This window comes from Protopterus annectens, chromosome 1.part2 (assembly GCF_019279795.1).
Source record: "Protopterus annectens isolate FY-2018-M chromosome 1.part2, PAN1.0, whole genome shotgun sequence".
Classification (NCBI taxonomy): Eukaryota; Metazoa; Chordata; order Ceratodontiformes; family Protopteridae; genus Protopterus; species Protopterus annectens.
The window spans coordinates 1000716985-1000737345 of NC_056727.1; the positions used below are offsets into that span (position 1 = coordinate 1000716985).

At 38.6% G+C, this 20361-nt stretch overlaps 1 protein-coding gene across 1 annotated transcript in view; it reads right to left on the bottom strand.

Moving 5' to 3' along the window:
- Positions 1 to 20361, bottom strand: part of COL9A2 (collagen type IX alpha 2 chain) — a 447350-nt gene that overhangs the window by 314207 nt on the left and 112782 nt on the right. The window contains exon 8 of the mRNA XM_044059964.1: positions 17235 to 17288. Within this exon, the coding sequence (XP_043915899.1) occupies positions 17235 to 17288 (54 nt within the window). The remainder of the gene's footprint in view (positions 1 to 17234; positions 17289 to 20361) is intronic.

Sequence of the window (20361 nt, forward strand, 5' to 3'; positions counted from 1 at the left end):
AATTATTTACAAAATTTTGCGGTAGTGGTGCTGCGGTAGCATTGTCGCCTCACAGTAAGATGCTGTCCGGTTCGATTCTCAGCTAGAGCGTCTTTTGCGTGGAGACATGTGTGAATGGGCGTACCTTCGTTGAAGGTTGTGCATCAGGGCTGGTAACTCGGCATGTAAAAATCAACTACCAATCATTAGCGGACTGGCGTTCCGCTGTGGCGACCCCTAACCGGGAAAAGCCGAAAGACACAAACAAACATTTACAAAACTTCAGCCAGCCATATTAGCACAGATAACAATATCTAATATACTCACATTTCTCTACATTTGAATCCTCAAGCTAGATTTTTCAAGTGACCCTGGAAAATCGTCGCTTGAGAAAAATGAGGCTGACTGAAAATACATCAATTTATACCCTATTTTAAGAATCCATCTGCACTGGCATTGCTGTAATCTGGACTGGCTAATACAGGGGCTCCTCCCAAAGCTTCTTTAAATTTTTGGAATGTCTGCTCACAATCTGTGGTCTACACTACCTTATCAGGTCAGTAAGGGGTGCAGCTATTGAACTATAGTTGGCACAAATTTTCTGTAGTACCCTGCTGTCCCTAAGAATGCTCTGACCTGCTTTTAGGTAACAGGGACAGGCTACACCTAAATAATCTCCACTTTGGCAGATTCTGGTCTAATCTTACCTCTCCCTACTCTGTGTCCTAGCCATAGCCACCTGATAGTTACTAGACTTAATGGTCCACCCTGCCCTTTTCAATCTACTTAAGATGTCCTTGACATAAAGATGCTCTTGCCAGGAATAACTGTAAATGGCAATATCATCCAAATAAGTGAGAGTATAGTCTCCTACTCCTACTTCAGTATGATCTACTAACCTTGGGAAGGTTGCTCAGGCATTCTTCATCTCAAAGGGCATCCTTGTACATTCATATAATCCAAACGGTGTTACAAAAGCTAACCTCTCTATAGAAATGGGAGTCAAGGGCACTTGCCAGTATAACTTTGGTCAGATGAATAGTGGTGAGATACTTAGTCACACCCAGCTGTTCTAAAGCTTCATCTGTTCTAGGCATCTGCCCTTTTTTAAAGATCTCAATTCCAGTTGTTTTATCTCTGTTACTATATTCACTGCTTCCAGTACAGTTGGTTTAGACTTTGATTTTCATTTGCTGGTAACTGCTTTTTGGCAGATACCATAGTTAGACTCAGCAAGGCCTCACGTACACAGACAACCCACTCCTCCTCCCAACAAATTCCAACACATGTGAGAGATGCAACCATATAGCCAAACTGGAGGCTAAGCTCTCTCAACTCAGTACTGGCGTAACCAGTGAGGAGGAGAAGGAAACCACACTCACTACAATTCCAGTCTCACATAGACCTACCACGACAGCAAACCAAACACATAAACACACAAAAACATACTCGGAGGCTCTAAATAAAAATATGCATAAGCAGCAGAGACCTCCAAAGCAGACACCCAAGCAACCGCAACCCCAAAACAAAACACATGCAACACATAGCTCACAAAGCCAGTGTGCCGAACAGTCACAGCCCTTAAGGCTAAACAACATACCTGATACACTTGTAATAGGTGACTCTATCGTCAGGCACACTGACGTCCTGCTCACCAGGCTGAACAAGGAGAAGGTCATGGTGTGCTGCCTGTTGGGCGCTAGGATCCGCCACATAACACAAGCACTCAGGTCACTCCAAGGCAAGTACAAATATGACTCAGTCATTGTCCATGCTGGTGTGAATGACCTGAGATGTACCTCCCTGGACTACATGAAAAGAGACATAGAGGAGCTCTCTGAGCATGTAGCCCAGGCCAGTATGACCCTAACCTTGAGTAGCATCTTACCCTCACCAAGAATGATGCCACAATATGAAGACAAAATGATCAATTTCAACAATTGGCTTAAGTATTGGTGTCATTCAAAGGGGATCCAATGCCTGCAGCCTGGGATGACATGCTCGACAAGCCACGATGCTTCGCTAGGGATGGCTTGCACCTGTCACCCCTGGGCTTTCAGATATTGGCAAAGGCTCTTGCCACCCCCATAGTGCCTTTTTTAGGCAAGGCTCAAAAGACAAACCCACCTCCATAGGTATCACAAGGGATAAGAAACTAAGAGTAATGCTACTCAATGCCAGAAGTCTAAACCTCAAGATGCATGCACTCGAAACTCTCCTTAGCATGGAGAACATCAATATCTGTGCAGTAACAGAAACCTGGTTCAAGGCTCCCGAGAGCACCCCAGCACTACCAGGTTATACCTCATACCATGCTTTTCGGCCCCAAAACTTGGACCGAACCACAAAAGGAGGGGGAGTATCAATATTCATTAAAGATACCCACACCTCCAGGTTGGTGGCACAGCACGAAGCATCAGAGACTACCCATGTGCAACTAACAGTGGGTAAAACTGCCTACCAGTTTATAGCCTGCTACAGACCACCCTCCCAAACCCAGGAACCCCACTCAGCCTTCCTGAGAACACTGGAAAATATGAAGGTCTCTCCAAACACCATTATATTGGGTGACTTCAACTACCCAAACATAGACTGGGAGCATTACTCTAGCTCCAACACCCTAGCTCAAAGGTTCCTATAATTTATAAACTCAAATGCTATGGAACAACTTGTTACCACTCCCACAAGAGGGGAAAACATACTGGACCTATTTTTTATATTATTTTATATAATTATTATTAATTAATATTAATTATTAATATTAATATTAATATTATTATTAATTATAATTTATTATTTTATATATATTTTATATTTGTTTCTTTGAAAGTCACCAAAGCCATAGATGAAGGGAAGGTAGTCCACACAGCCTATCTGGACCTTGCAAAGGCATTTGACACAATACCCCACTTGGGCATCATAGATAAGCTATCCAGCTTAAATATAAACCCCTATGTCACAAGATGGGTCGCAAACTGGCTCAAAGACAGAACCCACAGAGTGAGAGTTGCTGGAGCCATGTCAGACTCAAAACCGGTCACAAGTGGCATCCCACAGGGTTCTGTCCTGGGACCACTCTTGTTCGGTATATACTTTTCTGAGGTACAGGCAAACGTGGGAGGACTATGGCTCACCAAGTTTGCAGATGACTGCAAACTGGGCGCTATAATCAACTCTCCAGCTGACACAAACATCCTTCAAAAAGGTCTCACAGAGACAGATAACTGGTGCCAGCGCCATGGTTTAAAGCCAAATGCCAAAAAATGTATAGTCATACCCTTTGGCAAAAACAATGTGCCCACAAATTACCACATAGGCGGAAACCCATTAAGTACAGAGAAAGTTATTAGGGACCTGGGGACCCAAGTTGATAGCAATCTCTCCTTTGAAAACCACATTGCCAAAGTGGTTAGAAAGACCTTCTACATAGCCCACCTCATCACGAAGGGTTTCACATCTAGATCAAGAGAGGTAATCGTGCCCCTTTATTCATCCCTCATCAGGCCCATCACAGAATACAATGCCCCTTTTGGGATGTACCTTACCCGACACCTGCAGCAATTAGAAAGACCCCAAAAGTATCTCACCAAGAGGATCAAGGGTCTCAAACAGATGCCATATGCTGCTCGGTTAAACAACTCCAGCTCTACTCAGTTGCATACCGCCTACTTCGAGGCGATCTATGCCTGACATACAAAGCTATGTCAAATCCAGAATAAATGGACATGCTCCACCTCAGTAAATCTAAATCCCTTAGAGCCACACGCTCGAGGGACTTGAACCTCAGAACAGAAATAAATAGAACTTGCTGGAGGGACAGGTTCATAACCCAGAGGCTCCCTTCGCTCTGGAATAGAATTCCAGTTCATGTGAGGCAGAGCACCTCACTGAATCTCTTCAAGAAGAATCTCAATAAGTGGATGGGGGATCGTAGGTTTGTCCCAGGGATTACTCCCGTGTCACTATTAGACAGAGGCACAGTACACTAAACCTTAAAAAGGGCACAGTATACTCAAATCAAGGGGTGGCATAAGCCATACAGAATTGGGATAGGCTTATAATTGCCCCAGGGCAGATAGCCTAGTATGAACCTATGAACCTATGGACCTGATCATCACCAACATGGGGGCTCTATGCTCCAGACCAGAAGTGTATCCCTCACTGGTAAGACCAGACCATAAACTACTCTCACTGGATAGTCACATCCCGACCCCACCCCCTGCCCAGAAAACCACAGTGAAAAACTTCTCTAAAGCAAATTTCACACTCCTCAAAACCGAGGTGGAATCCTTCAAAGACCCCAAGCCTGTGGAAAATACGGCCCAGACTGCAGAATCCTTTATAAACGCATTCTATGAACACCTTCAGGAATGCATGGATCATGCAATCCCAAATAAAACCAAGACCCAATCCTCCAAAGGCAGGCATCCTGTCTGGTGGACCCCAGCCATAAACAAACTATACAATAGAAGAAGGAAGCTACTACATGATAGAGCAAAATCCCAAAAAGGGAAGGCATCTCTGATCAGTATTAGCAAAAAACTACGGGCACTCACAAAATCGGCTAAGGCAAGCTTCGAGAGAAAAATAGCACAGGACACTAAGGATAATCACAAGGCTTTCTTTAGTTATGTTAAGAACCTGGGTGGGAATTCCCAGATATGCTCAGAATTAGTCCAAAATGACAAAAAATACACTGAACCCACAGACATTGCCAACATCCTAGCTGACAGGTTCAGCGCAAACTCCCCCCCCCCCACCAAAAGGGCAAAAATCTATCCCAGCAGAGTGCTGCCCCCCTGACATCTCAGATGCTCAGGTAAGAGCCGCCCTCTCCAAAGCAAAAAACACAGCATCAATGGGACCAGACGGTGTCCCGGGCTGCGTCCTACATGAACTCCAAGAAGAAATATACCCAAACATAAAACTACTGTTCAATCTCAGCCTTACTGCAAGATATGTACCCAAAGAGTGGTGTACAGCAACAGTGGTCCCTTTCCACAAAGGTGGTGCCTCAACGGATCCTGGAAACTATCGCCCCATAAGCCTGACTAGCTTGGTCTGCAAAGCTATGGAAAGGATCATCATGGACCTCATAAATAAAGATATTGGGGACCTACAGACACTGGATCCTACCCAGTTTGGCTTTGTTAAGGGCAGATCCTGCCTCTTAAACCTGGTCGATTTCTTTGAAACAGTCACCAAGGCCATTGACGAGGGGAAGGTGGTCCACACAGCCTACCTGGACCTCGCAAAAGCCTTCGATACAATACCCCACTCGGGCATTATAGATAAGCTCACCAGCTTAAATATAAACCCCTATGTCACTAGATGGGTTGCAAACTGGCTCAAGGACAGAACCCACATGGTTAGAATTGCTGGAGCCATGTCAGACTCCAAACCAGTTACAAGTGGCGTCCCACAAGGCTCAGTCCTGGGACCTCTCTTGTTCGGTATATATTTCTCGGAGGTACCGGCCAACACGGAAGGACTGTGGCTGACCAAGTTCGCAGATGACTGCAAACTAGGTGCCATAATCGACTCTCCAGCCGACACAAGCATCCTACAAAAGGGCCTCATAGAAACAGATAACTGGTGCCAGAGCCATGGCCTCAAGCTAAATGCCAAAAAGTGTATAGTCATCCCCTTTGGCAAAACAAAGTGCCCACAAATTACCACATAGGTGGTAATCCATTAAGTACGGAAGAAGTAATTAGGGACCTGGGAACCCAAGTTGATAGCAATCTCTCATTTGAAAACCACGTGGCCAAAGTGGTTAGAAAAATATTTTATATAGCCCACCTAATCATGAAGGGATTCACATCTAGATCAGGGGAGGTCATCGTGCCTCTTTACTCATCCCTCATCAGGCCCATAATTGAGTACAATGCCCCTTTTGGGATGTACCTTGCCAGACACCTGCAGCAACTGGAAAGACCCCAAAAGTACCTCACCAAGAGGATCAAAGGGCTCAAACAGATGCCATATGCTGCCCGGTTAAAGAAACTCCAGCTCTACTCAGTGGCATACCGCCTGCTCAGAGGCAATCTGTGCCTGACGTATAAAGCCATGTCCAACCCGGAATTAATGGACATGCTGCACCTCAGAAAATCCAAATCCCATCGAGCTACGCGCTCGAGAGAATTGAACCTCAGCACTGAAATAAATAGGACATGCTGGAGGGACAGATTCATAACCCAGAGGCTCCCTTCACTCTGGAATAAAATCCCAGTCCAGGTTAGGCAGAGTCCCTCATTGACTCTTTTCAAGAGGAATCTTGATGAGTGGATGGGAGATCGTAGGTTTACCCCGGGTATCACTTCTGTGTCACTGTTAGACAGAGGCACAGTATACTAACCTCGAAAATGGGCATAGCAACATTCATTTAAAATGGGTGGCGAAAGCCAAACACACTCTGGCTAGGCTTATAAATGCCCTAGGGCAGATAGCCTAGTATGAACCTATGAACCTATGAACTATGTTTAGGCAATTCTGATTCTATATCATAGCTCAGAAAAATCATTTTCCTAGTTATTCCAATTTGCTCATCCAGTATCTTTGACAGAGTAGTCTGCAGGGAATCTTTAAAGTCTGCCAACTCATCACATTCTCAGAAAATATGTTCTTAATTACTTCTTTGTTCCCCATCATGCCTCCATTTGCTGTCTACCTGAGGAAGAATTATCGAGTCTAATTGAGGTATAAAAATATCTGTATATACATTTCCAAGAAAAAATCCTAAATCTTCTAGATTTTGTTCCAATCTGGGAGTCATACATATATCCCTCCATTGTTTATTTGTGAGTTGCTTATCCAGTCTCTCTTCCCAATCTTTTCTAACCTCCTCCGATTGATTCATACAGTTATCATGCAATATTTTACATGCTCTGCTAATTATTCCTTTTTTATGGCAGCTTCTGTTTTAGATTCTACTAAAAACTCTATCAGAGCTGTTCTTTCATTTAGGACACCCCTATTTCTTTCTCGTTGCCTATACTCTGATATCAGTCCTTAATAGGGAAAGCAATCTCTAACCTGCAGTCCAAATAAATTCTTGGCATCTTCCCATTCTATTACCTTTCCCTCTCTAGTTGGTTCCTTTGCTGGTTTTCTTCAATAAATCCCAGCCCCCTTTCGCCTATTGTCTGTACCCCTAATTGCAGTTATCCCTATTGGCAGAATTTCATTCCTCCATTTCAGTGTTGGCTTATTTCTTACAATACTTTCTGCTACTTTATGAATATAACATTCTGTATGATTATTGTTATTCCCCTTAAAGATCTGCATCCAAATTCCCAGTCTCTCCTTGTTTCTTGAGCTTCCCCTAGTTTCATCAGCCCTTTTCACTTTGAATTATAGGTTTCTACTTGTGCTATTTATAGGAGCCTTAACTGTGTAGCTCTAAAATACCCCTTTAAATCAGATAATCCCAATCCGCCTTGTTCTCTTGGAAGAATCAGCTTATCTCACTTGACTCTTCCTGTCTTCCCTTCCCAAGAAAAATCCTTGAGCTTTTTATTAATTGCTATCCACAACTTCTCTTCTGGTTGATAAAACTATCCATATCCATAAAACAGAGCTTCCAATTTCTCATTTTTTATATTATCTTTTGTTTAGTCTCTTCCCACATATCCGTAGGTGCCACACCAGAATCATTTTAATCCATACCCCTAAAGGGTCTATGACAATAGATTGAATGCACTAAATATCAAACGGCCGGAAAATCAAAAATGCACGTGAGGAAAGGGCAAATTTCCCAATTTTCACTGTACTGTGATCTCATAAAACAGGTTTCTATTACCAGTGTTTTTGATTTTCCGGACGTTCGATATTTAGTGAATTTGATCCATTGTCATAGACCCATCGTAAATGCTTCATTTTATCATGTCCCCATAAATATGTATATTGCTAAACCAATTTGTGTGTGGGTACATAATTTACTGGTATTGTCTTTGTTTTATCTTCATTAATTTTGCATCCCAAAAAGATCTGAAACTGTCTCTAAATGTTCCACAACACTGTAGTGTCCTTTGCTGGTTTTGTCAGGTATAAAATAATATAATCTGCAAATCGAGCCAGCTTTTCTTGACTACCATATCAATTTTATCCTTGAATTACTGAGTCCCTTATTTTCTTTGCCAGTGGTTCTAAATATAATGCAAATAACAAAAGAGAACACCCCTCCCTGGCTCCTCTGCTGAATCAGAAATTATCATAGAGGACCCCACCCACTTTAATTTTCACCTCCGACCCCTCATAAATTCTCCTAATCAACCTTACAATTTTATCAAGGAATGCAAATGCTTCCATTGCCCTGCTCATAAAGTCCCAGACCTTTTCTTGATTTCAATATTTCTCTGCTTTATACAGACTTTTACAGAATTTCCAAAATATTTCTAATACCTCTACAGGATTTCTTGTTACCCTCATTGTTATTGTTATAGGATCTCTAAACTTGGCGACAGCCTTTTCTACTTTCTGTTGCCTGAGTCATTGTGCTAAAAGTTGTTGTGCTCTGAGATATTATCAAAAAACAGTTGCAATCTTTCTAAACTCAACCACATTATCAAGGTTATCCCTTCTTTTCTGTTTAGCATTCTGCAGTTGCTCCTCTTCTTGTTTTGTGAGATTCTTTCTATTCTGCAATACTTTATAATTTTTCAGACCCTCTAAATAATTCTTGTTACTTCTTAGCCATATGTCCCTTTCTTTTATTTCCACCCTATTTTTTAACTCCACTTTAATTTTATCACACTCCCTAGCTATATTTTCAGAAGAAATTTGTATCTTCTCTAATAGCTCCTGAATAATTTCCAATACCCATTCCTTAAATTCCTTTCTTTTTAACAGAAAGGTGGAAAAGCACCAGTGTCTCATTCTTATTTAATTATGCTGTGTTTTAATTTTAGTTTTTATTGATGCATGGTCTGAAATAGTTATTGGGTGGACCTTCAATTAAATGCATGTGTTCCTGAGAAATATAAATTCTGTCTAGCCTAACCCAGTTTTTGTATCTTGGAGAATAATATGTATATTCACTCCAAACTCCTAGTACTGAATGCACATCTTGCAAGCCAAAATATTTTCATGAATTTCTTCAAAAGTCTGCTCTCATTTGTTATACTTTCCCTTCTGGGCCCCACAGACTTATATTCACTGCTGCAAATTAAATTCCAGTCCCCAACTATAAGTAATATTCCTTGCTACAAGGTGATTATTTCTCCCAGAATTTCTTAAGCTCCATTATAGCAGTTTTACGTGGAATATAAATACATGCCAGTGTAAACCTCCTCCCTTGCCAGTAGCCACTTAGTACTACAAATCTGCCATTATTATCTTTTCTATCCTCTTCTATCACTATTGGAGCTCCTCCTGCAATTAATATAAGTACTGTCTTTTGTCCCAGGTATTTCACTGAATTGCCATCCTGAAAACATTTCTTTATCAAATTCAGATGTTCAGATCTTTCCAAGTGTGTCTCCTGTACCATAGCTATTTCCACTCTACATTTTAATATAGTTCACTACTCTTTCTTTTTTATATTTATCTGCGAGACCATTGACATTTAAAGACATTACAGAAAGCACCACTGAATTATAAAGTTATTATTCCCACCTTTTATGTATAACAGCTTTTTTTGTTAAATGTCTTCTTCCAGCTTTTGTGTTACATACATACACTGTGTTGCAGGTTGAAATTTTACACATTTGTTTCTTGTCATGTCTATTTGAGCTTATGTCACATCTTACAAACCTTTTTGTTTTATTGAAAGCGACCAAACGAAAAGAACACCCCGAATACCCCATTAAAATCTATTAACTTAATACTAATACACAAAACTAGGTACATCTTCAAATATTGAAGTTTTACCCTCCTAAATGGAATAAATGCCCAAACTGACAGCCACACTCACACACTTGAGTTAATCTAAAAAAAGGTTATCCATACTAAGATGCATGGTGCAGCCTGTGCTTCTACTAAGTGCTGTCTGGTTTTGTCTTATCTTTATAGCTATCCTAGCTGGTAAAATACCTGAATACTTTCAGATAACATTATCTCCTAGACAATTTCTCTTTTTTTTCCTAGCCAATTTCTCTTTATTGGATTTCATCCAATTTCTCTTTATCAGATTGTCTCCATGGAGACATGAGGACCAGATATAGAATTACTAATAAGCGTACATTTATTTGTTAGAAGGAAAACCTTACAATGTTCAATATTATTTTTTCATTTGCTTGCTTTCTTTTAAAACTTTTTACTATTTCAAGCTAAGGGCATCGATCCAGTCATTTCCCATACAAGAACGAGAAAAAGCACATTCATTTTTCTTTTGTCATACTCTTTTAACTATACTTTTTTTTTACTTTATAGTGCCTACATTTTTTAAAACTGAACAAGGAGAAAGAGAGAGAAGAAGGGAAAAGAAAATAAAAACAAAGAAAAAAACAGGACCACCTGTTTACAATAGTAACCCCATTACACTTAAAAACAACTGATAAAACTTTACTTTATATCACGCAAAGAAAATCATGCACTATAAAATAGTACTATTAAGAAAAAATGTTTTACTTATGGTCAACTTTCACCCTCCTTTTCTCCTCCTCTAAGTACTTTTCCTAACATTAATGACATGAAGTAGGGCATATACTCCCCACAAGTCAAAGTCCAAAGAAGTCCAATATTTCCATATTTTCTTGTTCTGTCATATTTCACAAATATAAATATTGCCTTGTAATCCCACATTTGTTATTTTCCAAGTTACTGGTTTTATTTCTGTTCATGTCCATCTCCCATATCCTGTCTTGGCTTCATTTCCAATGCATTATTGATTCGTCTAGTCAACTCTTGTGCTCCCTTCCTTCTCTCCAGCTTTTTCCATTGAAACACTGGAAACGGTTTCTCTGGCACAGCCTCTCTGTGGTCTTTATTACCAGAAGAACAAGAAGCAGAATCTCCTTCTGTTTCACAGCTCACATTTTGTTGAACAAACTGTTGTATATCCTCCTCAGCATGATTTTTTTTCCTCCAGGAAAGAATATTCTGCAAATAGCTGAGTACAGCAGTTTGAATCTCATTCCTGCTTCTCAACATTCCCTGAACAGTGGAATAAATATACTCCCTTCTGCCTGGTGTGCAATGAGTAGCCATTCTCCACAAACACTCTGCTGTCTGTCACTTTTAGTACTTTGTCCTTCTGCCACAGTTTCGTCAGAGTAATCTCCTTCTACTGGTAGGATTGCAACTTTACTATTACAGGTCTAGGTTGCTTTCTCATAGCCAGGTTTTGAGTATACACATGGTGTGCCATTTCAATTAACAACTGCCGTTGAATACTAGTCCAATTGCTTATTTGTGCTTTCATAAAATTAACTCAGTCTGCTCCTTCCAGCTTCTCTAGTACAGCTGAAAATCTCAGGTTTTCCGTACATGCTCTGTCTTCTAATTCTATTATTTTTTGAAACATCTCTTCTTGAGCAGTTTCATATTCATCCAGCATTTTCTTCATTTCGACCTTTGTGAATTGCAGTTTTATCACCTCATCTGAATTTCTGTTTAAAGTTTCTTCCATTTTTCCCAGCCTTTTGTTGTTTGAGATGAAAAATCAAGACTGGAACTACTATTGTACATCTAAAAGGAAAATATACATGTAAATCTAGGTTTATAGTATATTTAATTATTTGTCAATCATGTGAAACCTATTATGTAGGAAGTACTGCAAGGGAGTTATATAAGAGGATGTATGAGCACAAGTATGCTGTCCACATAAAGGACAATAAAAATGCAATGGGCAAACATTATAAAGAAAATGGTTGTAAAGTGGAATTTAAATGTTGTGTATTAGATGAAGTAATTAATTTTGAAGTCAAATTTGATGCTGAATCTGAATTAAGTTGGAAAGAGTATTTGTGGCAGGTTAAATTGAACTCTTGTCACCACCAGGGTTAAATGATAAAAAAGAGTTCACTGCCATTTTAAAAAGGAAAAAGCTAAATCATGTGGCTTGTTAAGTTACATGATTAATTTGAAATTATATAAATAGTTTTGCTAATTTTAAGCATATTATGCAGTCTGAGGAAGTCCAGGGTGATGAAAGAGCTTACTGTTTCATGTGAAGATTAAAGTGAAGTGAAATTTGTTTTTATTTTGGCTCACTTGCGGTTTTTATTCAAGTTCTGTTATTTTCAGACTTTTCAGTTATAATATCAAGTAAGTCGCAAATCAAGTTAATCTTGGCAGTGCTATATACCCGTTTATCATTCAGTAGATTACAAACCCTTTCTATAACCCATATGTTCTACGTATTACTTTTTTCTTTAAACAGTTTTTAAACATTTTATTAATTAATGACATCATACAGTTATTGCATTTGATTGGATGGAAATAGTTTAAATTCTATGGTATTGTTTGTGTGAATAGAGTCTGAAGAAGCAATTAGCTATAAATCGCAAAAGTGCTTACTTTTATATTGTTCATTAAAGCTGCATTTTATCTGAGTTCACCCAGCCGTGGTCAGTTTGTTTTAATATATGTTTTATTTTTGCTGTGAGGTGTAAACCGAGCGTTTATCCAGTTCGTGGATCCTTTTACTTCTTACTCTCTTTAGTTTATTTTAAACAGCTCTGTGTGCAGTTATCTTATGCTTTTCTCTAGGTCATGTCTGAAGCTTGCACTGCTTTTTGCTGAGCAGCTGCAGTACTTTTCCCAGTCAGTGTTTTTTCTTTACCTTTTGTAGATGATTTTCCCTCAGGTCATCTGTATTTCTTTTTTCCTGGCATCCAGGCAGTGCAGTTACTAGACATTTCCTGAAATTTACCCAGAAACACAAAAGTCCATTGGCCCTCTCTGCTGAGTTTCTGTTTTCACACTGGAAGAGCTAAAATTAAGCTGTTGCTCAATAGCAGCCAACTTGGAAGTCCAAGAGAAAGGGCTTTCTTTATGTAGATGGTGTACCAGTTATATGTCAATGTTCATATTACAGGCATTACATGATAGAAACTTCAAATGCTTGCAATACCAGTACTGACATGCTGGTGACATTGTAGGGAACCATAGCACAACCTTAGTTCAAGGTGGAGAAGGACCACATGCATGCATAGATGTGTTGTTTTGTGGCTCTTCCTTTTGAACCTTCTTAGGGAAGCTTTAGCTGTGCTTTTGCAGCATAGCATCATAGTATAACCCATCCCCTGGTATTTTCAGATTTGATGCTGTATATCTGATAGAATCTTAGCAGTCAGGCATACATTATCAATCCAAAATACAGGTGGTGCAGTGAGGGCAGTGTCCTGTATAAAACTACAGAAGCCTACATAACTGTTAGATTATGCCAGGACTAGGTAATGAGGTCCATCTACATGTGATTTTTGTGTGTGTGTGTGTGTGTGTGTGTGTGTGTGTGTGTGTGTGTGTGTGTGTGTGTGTGTGTGTGTGTGTGTGCATGTGTGTTTCTGTGCTTTTGTTTTGGGAAGGAAGATCATGAACCATAGTCTAAAATCACTCACAAGTAGTTTAATTATAGGGAAAATTTTTTAAAATGCAAAAGACAGCTTTCTTTTTTTCAGTATTAGTGCATGGCATATTGAGTTGTCAGCATTGTCTCAAAATGTACAGTTTAACATCAGGGATTGGTTAATTCTAGTACCATTTGAAAATACGTGCTTTAGCCAAGAGGAAGACAGCCACAGGGAACACTGGGGTGGTAGAAACAAATATAGTTATCTGTCTATGTTGGTGTGTGTGCTTGTGTGCATGTGTTTGTGTGCGTGTGTCCGTGTGTCCATGTGAGATAACAGGACACTACGCCCCACACACACATACCAAGTTTTTTTTATTCTAAATACAGAGTTCCAATAATGTCTAGCTCAAAATATGCTACCTTTAAGGTTGCTGTACCCTCTGAGTGAGGGGAAAGCTCCATACTGTAACTAAACATTTGGAACCCATAATGTGTTCACTATAAAACCACAGATTCATATTTTTACACACACACACACACACACACACACACACACACACACACACGTTCATATATTCACAGAATATGTAGAAGTCTATATTCAGCTCACTAGACCACAAGTACCACAAAACTAGAAATAATAATAGAAAATCATGTATAAGAAACTTTCCTTTAATCACACCAAATATTTTCTCTTTATTTTTTGGCAGCACAGCGAAAGCCTTACCCTATTATAACTTTCCCTTCTACTACCACTCTTGGCGTATTTGGTGGCAGAAAAGACTAGCTTTTCTTGATTACTATGTTCAAATTCTGCTTCATGGCCTTGTTGGCACTAAAGGCAAGCATTAAGACTTCACCTGTAATCCATACTAACACACAACACTTAGCCAGTGGGAGCCCCAAAGGCCCTTCCTCTACACTTCAGCCTAAACCATCTCATAGCTCTCTCCTAGTATAAACTTCGCCCTCAGGCAAACATGGCACCTAACTTAAATATCTGGCTAAACTATTGCTTACTGTCTCCCAAAACTCACAATTGACCCTCAGACAGATAAAGCACCCCCCTTACTACTCCTAATACAGCTACAACCCTTTAGTGGGAAAAAACCTGTACCCTTCTTTCACCTGAGTACTCTGTATTTTACCTCACTAATTATCTTTGATAGTAGCAAAAGTACAAGTGTAGCGTTTGTTCTACTATACAAATATGGTTATTTGACTTTTACAATGCTTGTTCTCTGCAGGTGCACTCTAGTAACTAATTCTACTTTAAAAATGTTATAATCTTTCTACCACACTCCTATCTCACTACTACTCCAGAAGCAACATTATATTCTCTCTCCTTGCACTCAAAATCCTTGGTGAAAACAGGGGTGCCTAATTTCCTTCTCCTATAAAAGCTACAGTATTTTATGGCCACAGAGACACTTACCTTTCTGCACTAGTTAAGAAATGATATGTCAGACAGCTAACAGAAAACACAAAGACAATGGAACACAGATGTGATGTAATACCTTTAATTGAACCAACACAGGTTTTGAAATTACTTGAACTTTTGAGTTGGCATGAGCCCTTTATCGGGTATTATTAACTAAATCATTCACTAAAAATCAATGAAGGGAAAATGTTTCAGAGATTTTTTTTGATGGAAGGCAAACATCCACTGTACCCCACTCCCTCCCTACTAAATATACTATATTTAAGGTCAAATGGAGAAAAGGGAAAACACCATACTCGGGTATTCACTGCTGGTGCACAAAGGAAAACAACAACAGTGATTATGCATAGGCAACAGTGATCACCAGGTAAAACTTCTTCATATTTTCTACATATTTTGACTTCTCTATTAAAGTACTGTGTGTAACTATGCTGCATTTCACTAAACAGACTTTCTAACAGTTATGTGTTCAATTAGACAGGTTCTTCACCATTTGGGATAAAACCAAATGGCATGCAAGCAAATGTGTTTCCATAGAATAGATATGAAAACACATACACATGCATGGTCTCACACACACACACACACACACACACACACACACACACACACACACACACACACACACACACACACACACACACACACACACACACACACACACACACAAACAATGTTTTGGTTGCTAGAGGATGCTTTTCTTTACTTCTGGCATGAAGCAGTAATTGACATGGCATCTATAATATCCAAAAAGTAAGAAATGTGGCATTGGGTAAGGCGGTACTACCACTGTCACTAATTTAGGTATGTAGTGTGTGTGTGTGTGTGTGTGTGTGTGTGTGTGTGTGTGTGTGTGTGTGTGTGTGTGTGTGTGCAATTGTTGCAAGAAGATCTTTTTTTACATTTTTTATTTTTACACTAGTGACTATACTGTTCACTATTCTGCATTTTACTTTTACACTAGTGACTATACTGTTCACTAGTCTGCATTTTACTTTTACACTAGTGACTATACTGTTCACTATTCCACATTTTACTTTTACACTAGTGACTATACTGTTCACTATTCTGCATTTTACTTTTACACTAGTGACTATACTGTTCACTATTCTGCATTTTACTTTTACACTAGTGACTATACTGTTCACTATTCCACATTTTACTTTTACACTAGTGACTATACTGTTCACTATTCTGCTGCCATGTACCTACTGAAGTAGTACATTTCTTATATCAAGGAACCAGAAAATCATGTTGATATTGAATTGTAATGATAGTCATACTATTATCACACAAGCTCAATTAATCAATGACTGTTTTAATAGTCATACTATTATAATACGGGCTCAATTAATCAATGACTGTTTTAATAGTCATACTGTTATAATACAGGCTCAATTCATCAATGACTGTTTTAATAGTCATACTATTATAATATGGGCTCAATTCATCAATGACTGTTTTGCACAGAATTTTGGATTTCAGTAAACAGTTGTATGCAATTCCTAAAAAGTTTTCTCAACAAACTAAATGTTTTCCTTAAGATACAGTGTTCTTATAACTGACACAAATATGTCTGGAAATACTGGGGAAGTATTCCCAGCAAGAAATATAAAATTACTTTCTAATTAAATTTTTGATGTAGGCATGACTGAAGATTAATTTTGATCACAATAGGACTTGAAAATTTCTTCTTCGATAAACAGTAAAGAATATCAAGGGGGTATTCAAATTTTTGTTCAGTAATGGTTTGAAACACCCTCAGAGATGCATTCCAAAAACATGTTTAATTTTCCTAGGCAAAATAAAAATAAAATAGAATTCTAAAGAAAACACTTTAAAACAGTATTTGTAATTATAAACATTCTGGTAGGTTTTTGAACTGGTGTCATTTTTAGCAATAGTGCATGAAGTACATTACTGCCATACTAAAAGTTTAACATATCTTCCTTTGCTATGAATTAACATTCCATGTTATAAACTTACTAATACATCTGAAACATAAATACAGTTTTAATTTCAAATGAATCTCAAACATTATAGCATATCCTTTTGGCTCTTATTTTCCACAGTACATGTAATAATAAAGTATTTAAACATTTGTTACATAAATGCATAATTTTGCTTTGTTTACACCCTAGTAACTTACCAGGCATTTTAGAAAGTAATGAGGTATAATAAATGACTATTCCAAACACACATAGTTACAGCACATTATGCACAGTATATTTTGTTCAACAGATGTTTTTATAAGCACTGTTTACCTGTCTGTATGACAAGAATGTTCTTTCAAAGCTTCCATACTCTAGAATTTGTTACCGTTGTTAATGTCACACTGTTTTCCTTAAAATAGCTTACCTTAGGTCCAAGGGGTCCTCTTTCTCCTGGTGGTCCTGCTGCACCAATAGGTCCCTGAAAAATAAAATGATTAAACACTTAAACGTGCATCTTTTGCTTAGACTTTCTGATACTGTATTTATAAACCTAGATCATTTAGACTTATTCACTGGTAAAAAAATGAAGAGATGCTGAGGCAAAAACCTACAGATTTGTCAGTGATCAGAAGAATGATTTGAGGAAGTTGTTCGAAAGACATGCGTTGAATGGGCATGCCTTCGTTGAAGGCTGGCAACTCGACACCATAAAAACCAACTGCCAATCATTAGCGGACCTGAGTTCCGCTGTGGCGACCCCTAACCGGGAAAAGCCGAAAGACAAACAAACAAACATTGTATAGAGCAATAACTGATGTGTTGAAAGGTTTACTAAGTGGCAAACATGCACTGTTTATAACAGGCACTACCCCAAATGAAGATGATATCTAGAAGCAAACAATATGAAGTAAAGTAAGACATACAAATATTACCTGCAAGTATAATGCAGCAAATGTGAAAGTAAAACATGCAGACGTTTTGCATAACACTTTATTGCAAAGATGCAGATATTACCAGCAGAAGATTTGAAGAAGTATGTGCAAATAAATCGACAATAATTCAATGTTTCCCAACAAAAAAGGCAGAATTGGATGTGAAACTAAATAAGAACAACAGGTGTGCAGCTCCCTGTTTTTTTTTTTTATTTCCTTAATATAGGGGGGTTAATGTTCAAGTATAAGCAAAAACAAAACAGCATTTTTCATCTCATCTTGATCTCTTCTGCAGTACTAATATATTTGTATCACTGTAAATTTATCTTTTTTCCTATTTAATTTAATGACCTGACATGATTTCAGTTTACAGCCAATGATTTTGCTCCATGATATAATTTTACAGGAACACAGAGAGCACCGTGTGAGAATACATAACCATGACTCTCTCCCTTGACAGAATAACAATGACAGTGCAGTGGTGTAATTTTCTAGCTAGAGTGCTGGTTTCCTTTCACACTGATGTCATTTGAAATGTTTATTAGTGGCCGTTTCCTACAACAGGAGTGTAAGGTACATTTGAATATTAGGCTTAAAAAGAGAAGCTTAGCATCACTGTTTTTGTTCAGATTCAGAACCGTAGTTCAAAGTAGCAGCTTTTACTGAGCTGTGAAGATAATCATCTTTGACTGATAACAAATACACATAAAAAGACTAAATGCAGTCACTTAGGTTTTAACAATTTTTATCCACCTTGTACTTAGAATCAAAGAATTGCTTTTTTACTTTTATAAAGTCAGAAAAATCTTACATGTAGCGCACTTTCCCTGTCTACATGAATGAAAAATATTGTAACAAATAACAAAAGTAAATAAATGCAAGATTTCAGAAACAAAAATGCCAAACAATGAGTGCAGAAACTGTAGAAATGGATCAGGCACAAAGCAATACCAAAATCATTCTGTTTTCTTTGTATGTAACACTTATAGGGTTGGATAAGGAGGGCAATAAAAGTAGTTAATGAAGAGAAACATCAGGCGTGTAGTTGGAGCTTTCTTTAATCTGGTTTCTAAATGGAAATAGGATGGAAAAAAAGACATAAGAAAATGAGGTTACGAAGTAAGGGACGGGGATTATCAAATGTAGGTTATTCAGCAGAGGTGCTCAGGATATGAAACAGAGCACATCTTCATATGTGAAATACAGAAAACATGAGGGAGGAAACACAACCACCTACCTTTGTTATAGGAAAAAAAAAGAGAACAAAGTACAGTAATAAAGCAGTGCTGAGCAGAAACAGTGTCTGTCATTTTGCAGTGGAAGTCAAAACAAAGGATGTCTAATCTAACAAGGGGAGAAGGTGTAGGTAATAATCTATATTTAGTTAAAACTGGACCAGCATCTTAGCATCAAATGACAGAAAGGCAATTGTGGGCAGTCAGTCACTGTTAGAATACAGCTCACCAAACCTGTGGAAGTTAGCAAGAATGACAGCAGTGTAAACAGAGATCTCAAGCCTGCTATCAATGTGCGCGCACGCTGTTTTAAAAGAAGAAACAACCACAGTGGTGAAGGAAGGTAGAATGCAAGCATGACCAGATCACTGAAGTCCTTTGGCAATATAGAATAGCATGAAAGTTTCATCATAATGGTATTCCCAGAGGTTTTATATTGAGCCCAAGGAATGATTACTTATATCATATGTATATAAATGATGTATGAGGGCTTTTTTGGATGATGACAGATTAGTCTGGAATGTTCAGAAGTGGACAAAGTTGTGACTGGACTTCAGCCAGGATCAAGTCCATGGGAAACTATATATATATATATATATATATATATATATATATATATATATAAGTCAGTAGAGTCTATAGATTGTTGTCAATGATGTAGCAACAGCAGCACAGAACAGTAGGTGGTGAGATACTGAAAGTCAACTAAACCACAAGAAGATAATGGAGCTAAATATTAAAGCGTTAATGCTTTTTATTCAAGATGATAAAATAATAACTAGGATATTATTAGTAAACCATGCCAGATGCAGAAAAGTCAGAGAGGCAGCAGTACTAATAAAATTAAAAGGTACATTGCCTAGTAACCTGAAAAATGTAGAGAAAGCTATTTTTACACAGATCAAACTCAACCTTTGCTTCCTGAGCAGAATTACTTCCTTAGGCAGGATACGTACTCCAAGCAGTGATCTAGTCTGGTCCCAGGTTACCAAGGAACTTTTTGAAAACCGCGTTGCTAACAAATCCTTGTGAGTGAGTGGTCTGCCTACATCCTCTTCCATTGAATAAGGCAACGTATCAGTGCTCCAAAGTAACATAAGCTCCAGGGCTAGATCAGCCTTATTCCTATTCTCAGTGTGTATAAGCACAAAGGCCTTTCCTGTACATGCAGTTAGATGTAGAAATAGCCTCCTACTGAGACTTGCTGCACCATCATGAAAAACAGACCTGACTACTCACAACCCTTCCACCTCTAGGGTTGTATTGCAGTTATACAGAGTCCTCCTGATCTCACTTCCTCCTTCCTGCTACCCTCATTAGCCACCTGTTAGAATTAGGCATCAACCGCCAGCATACTGACTAGTCCCATAGTCACCTTGTGGAC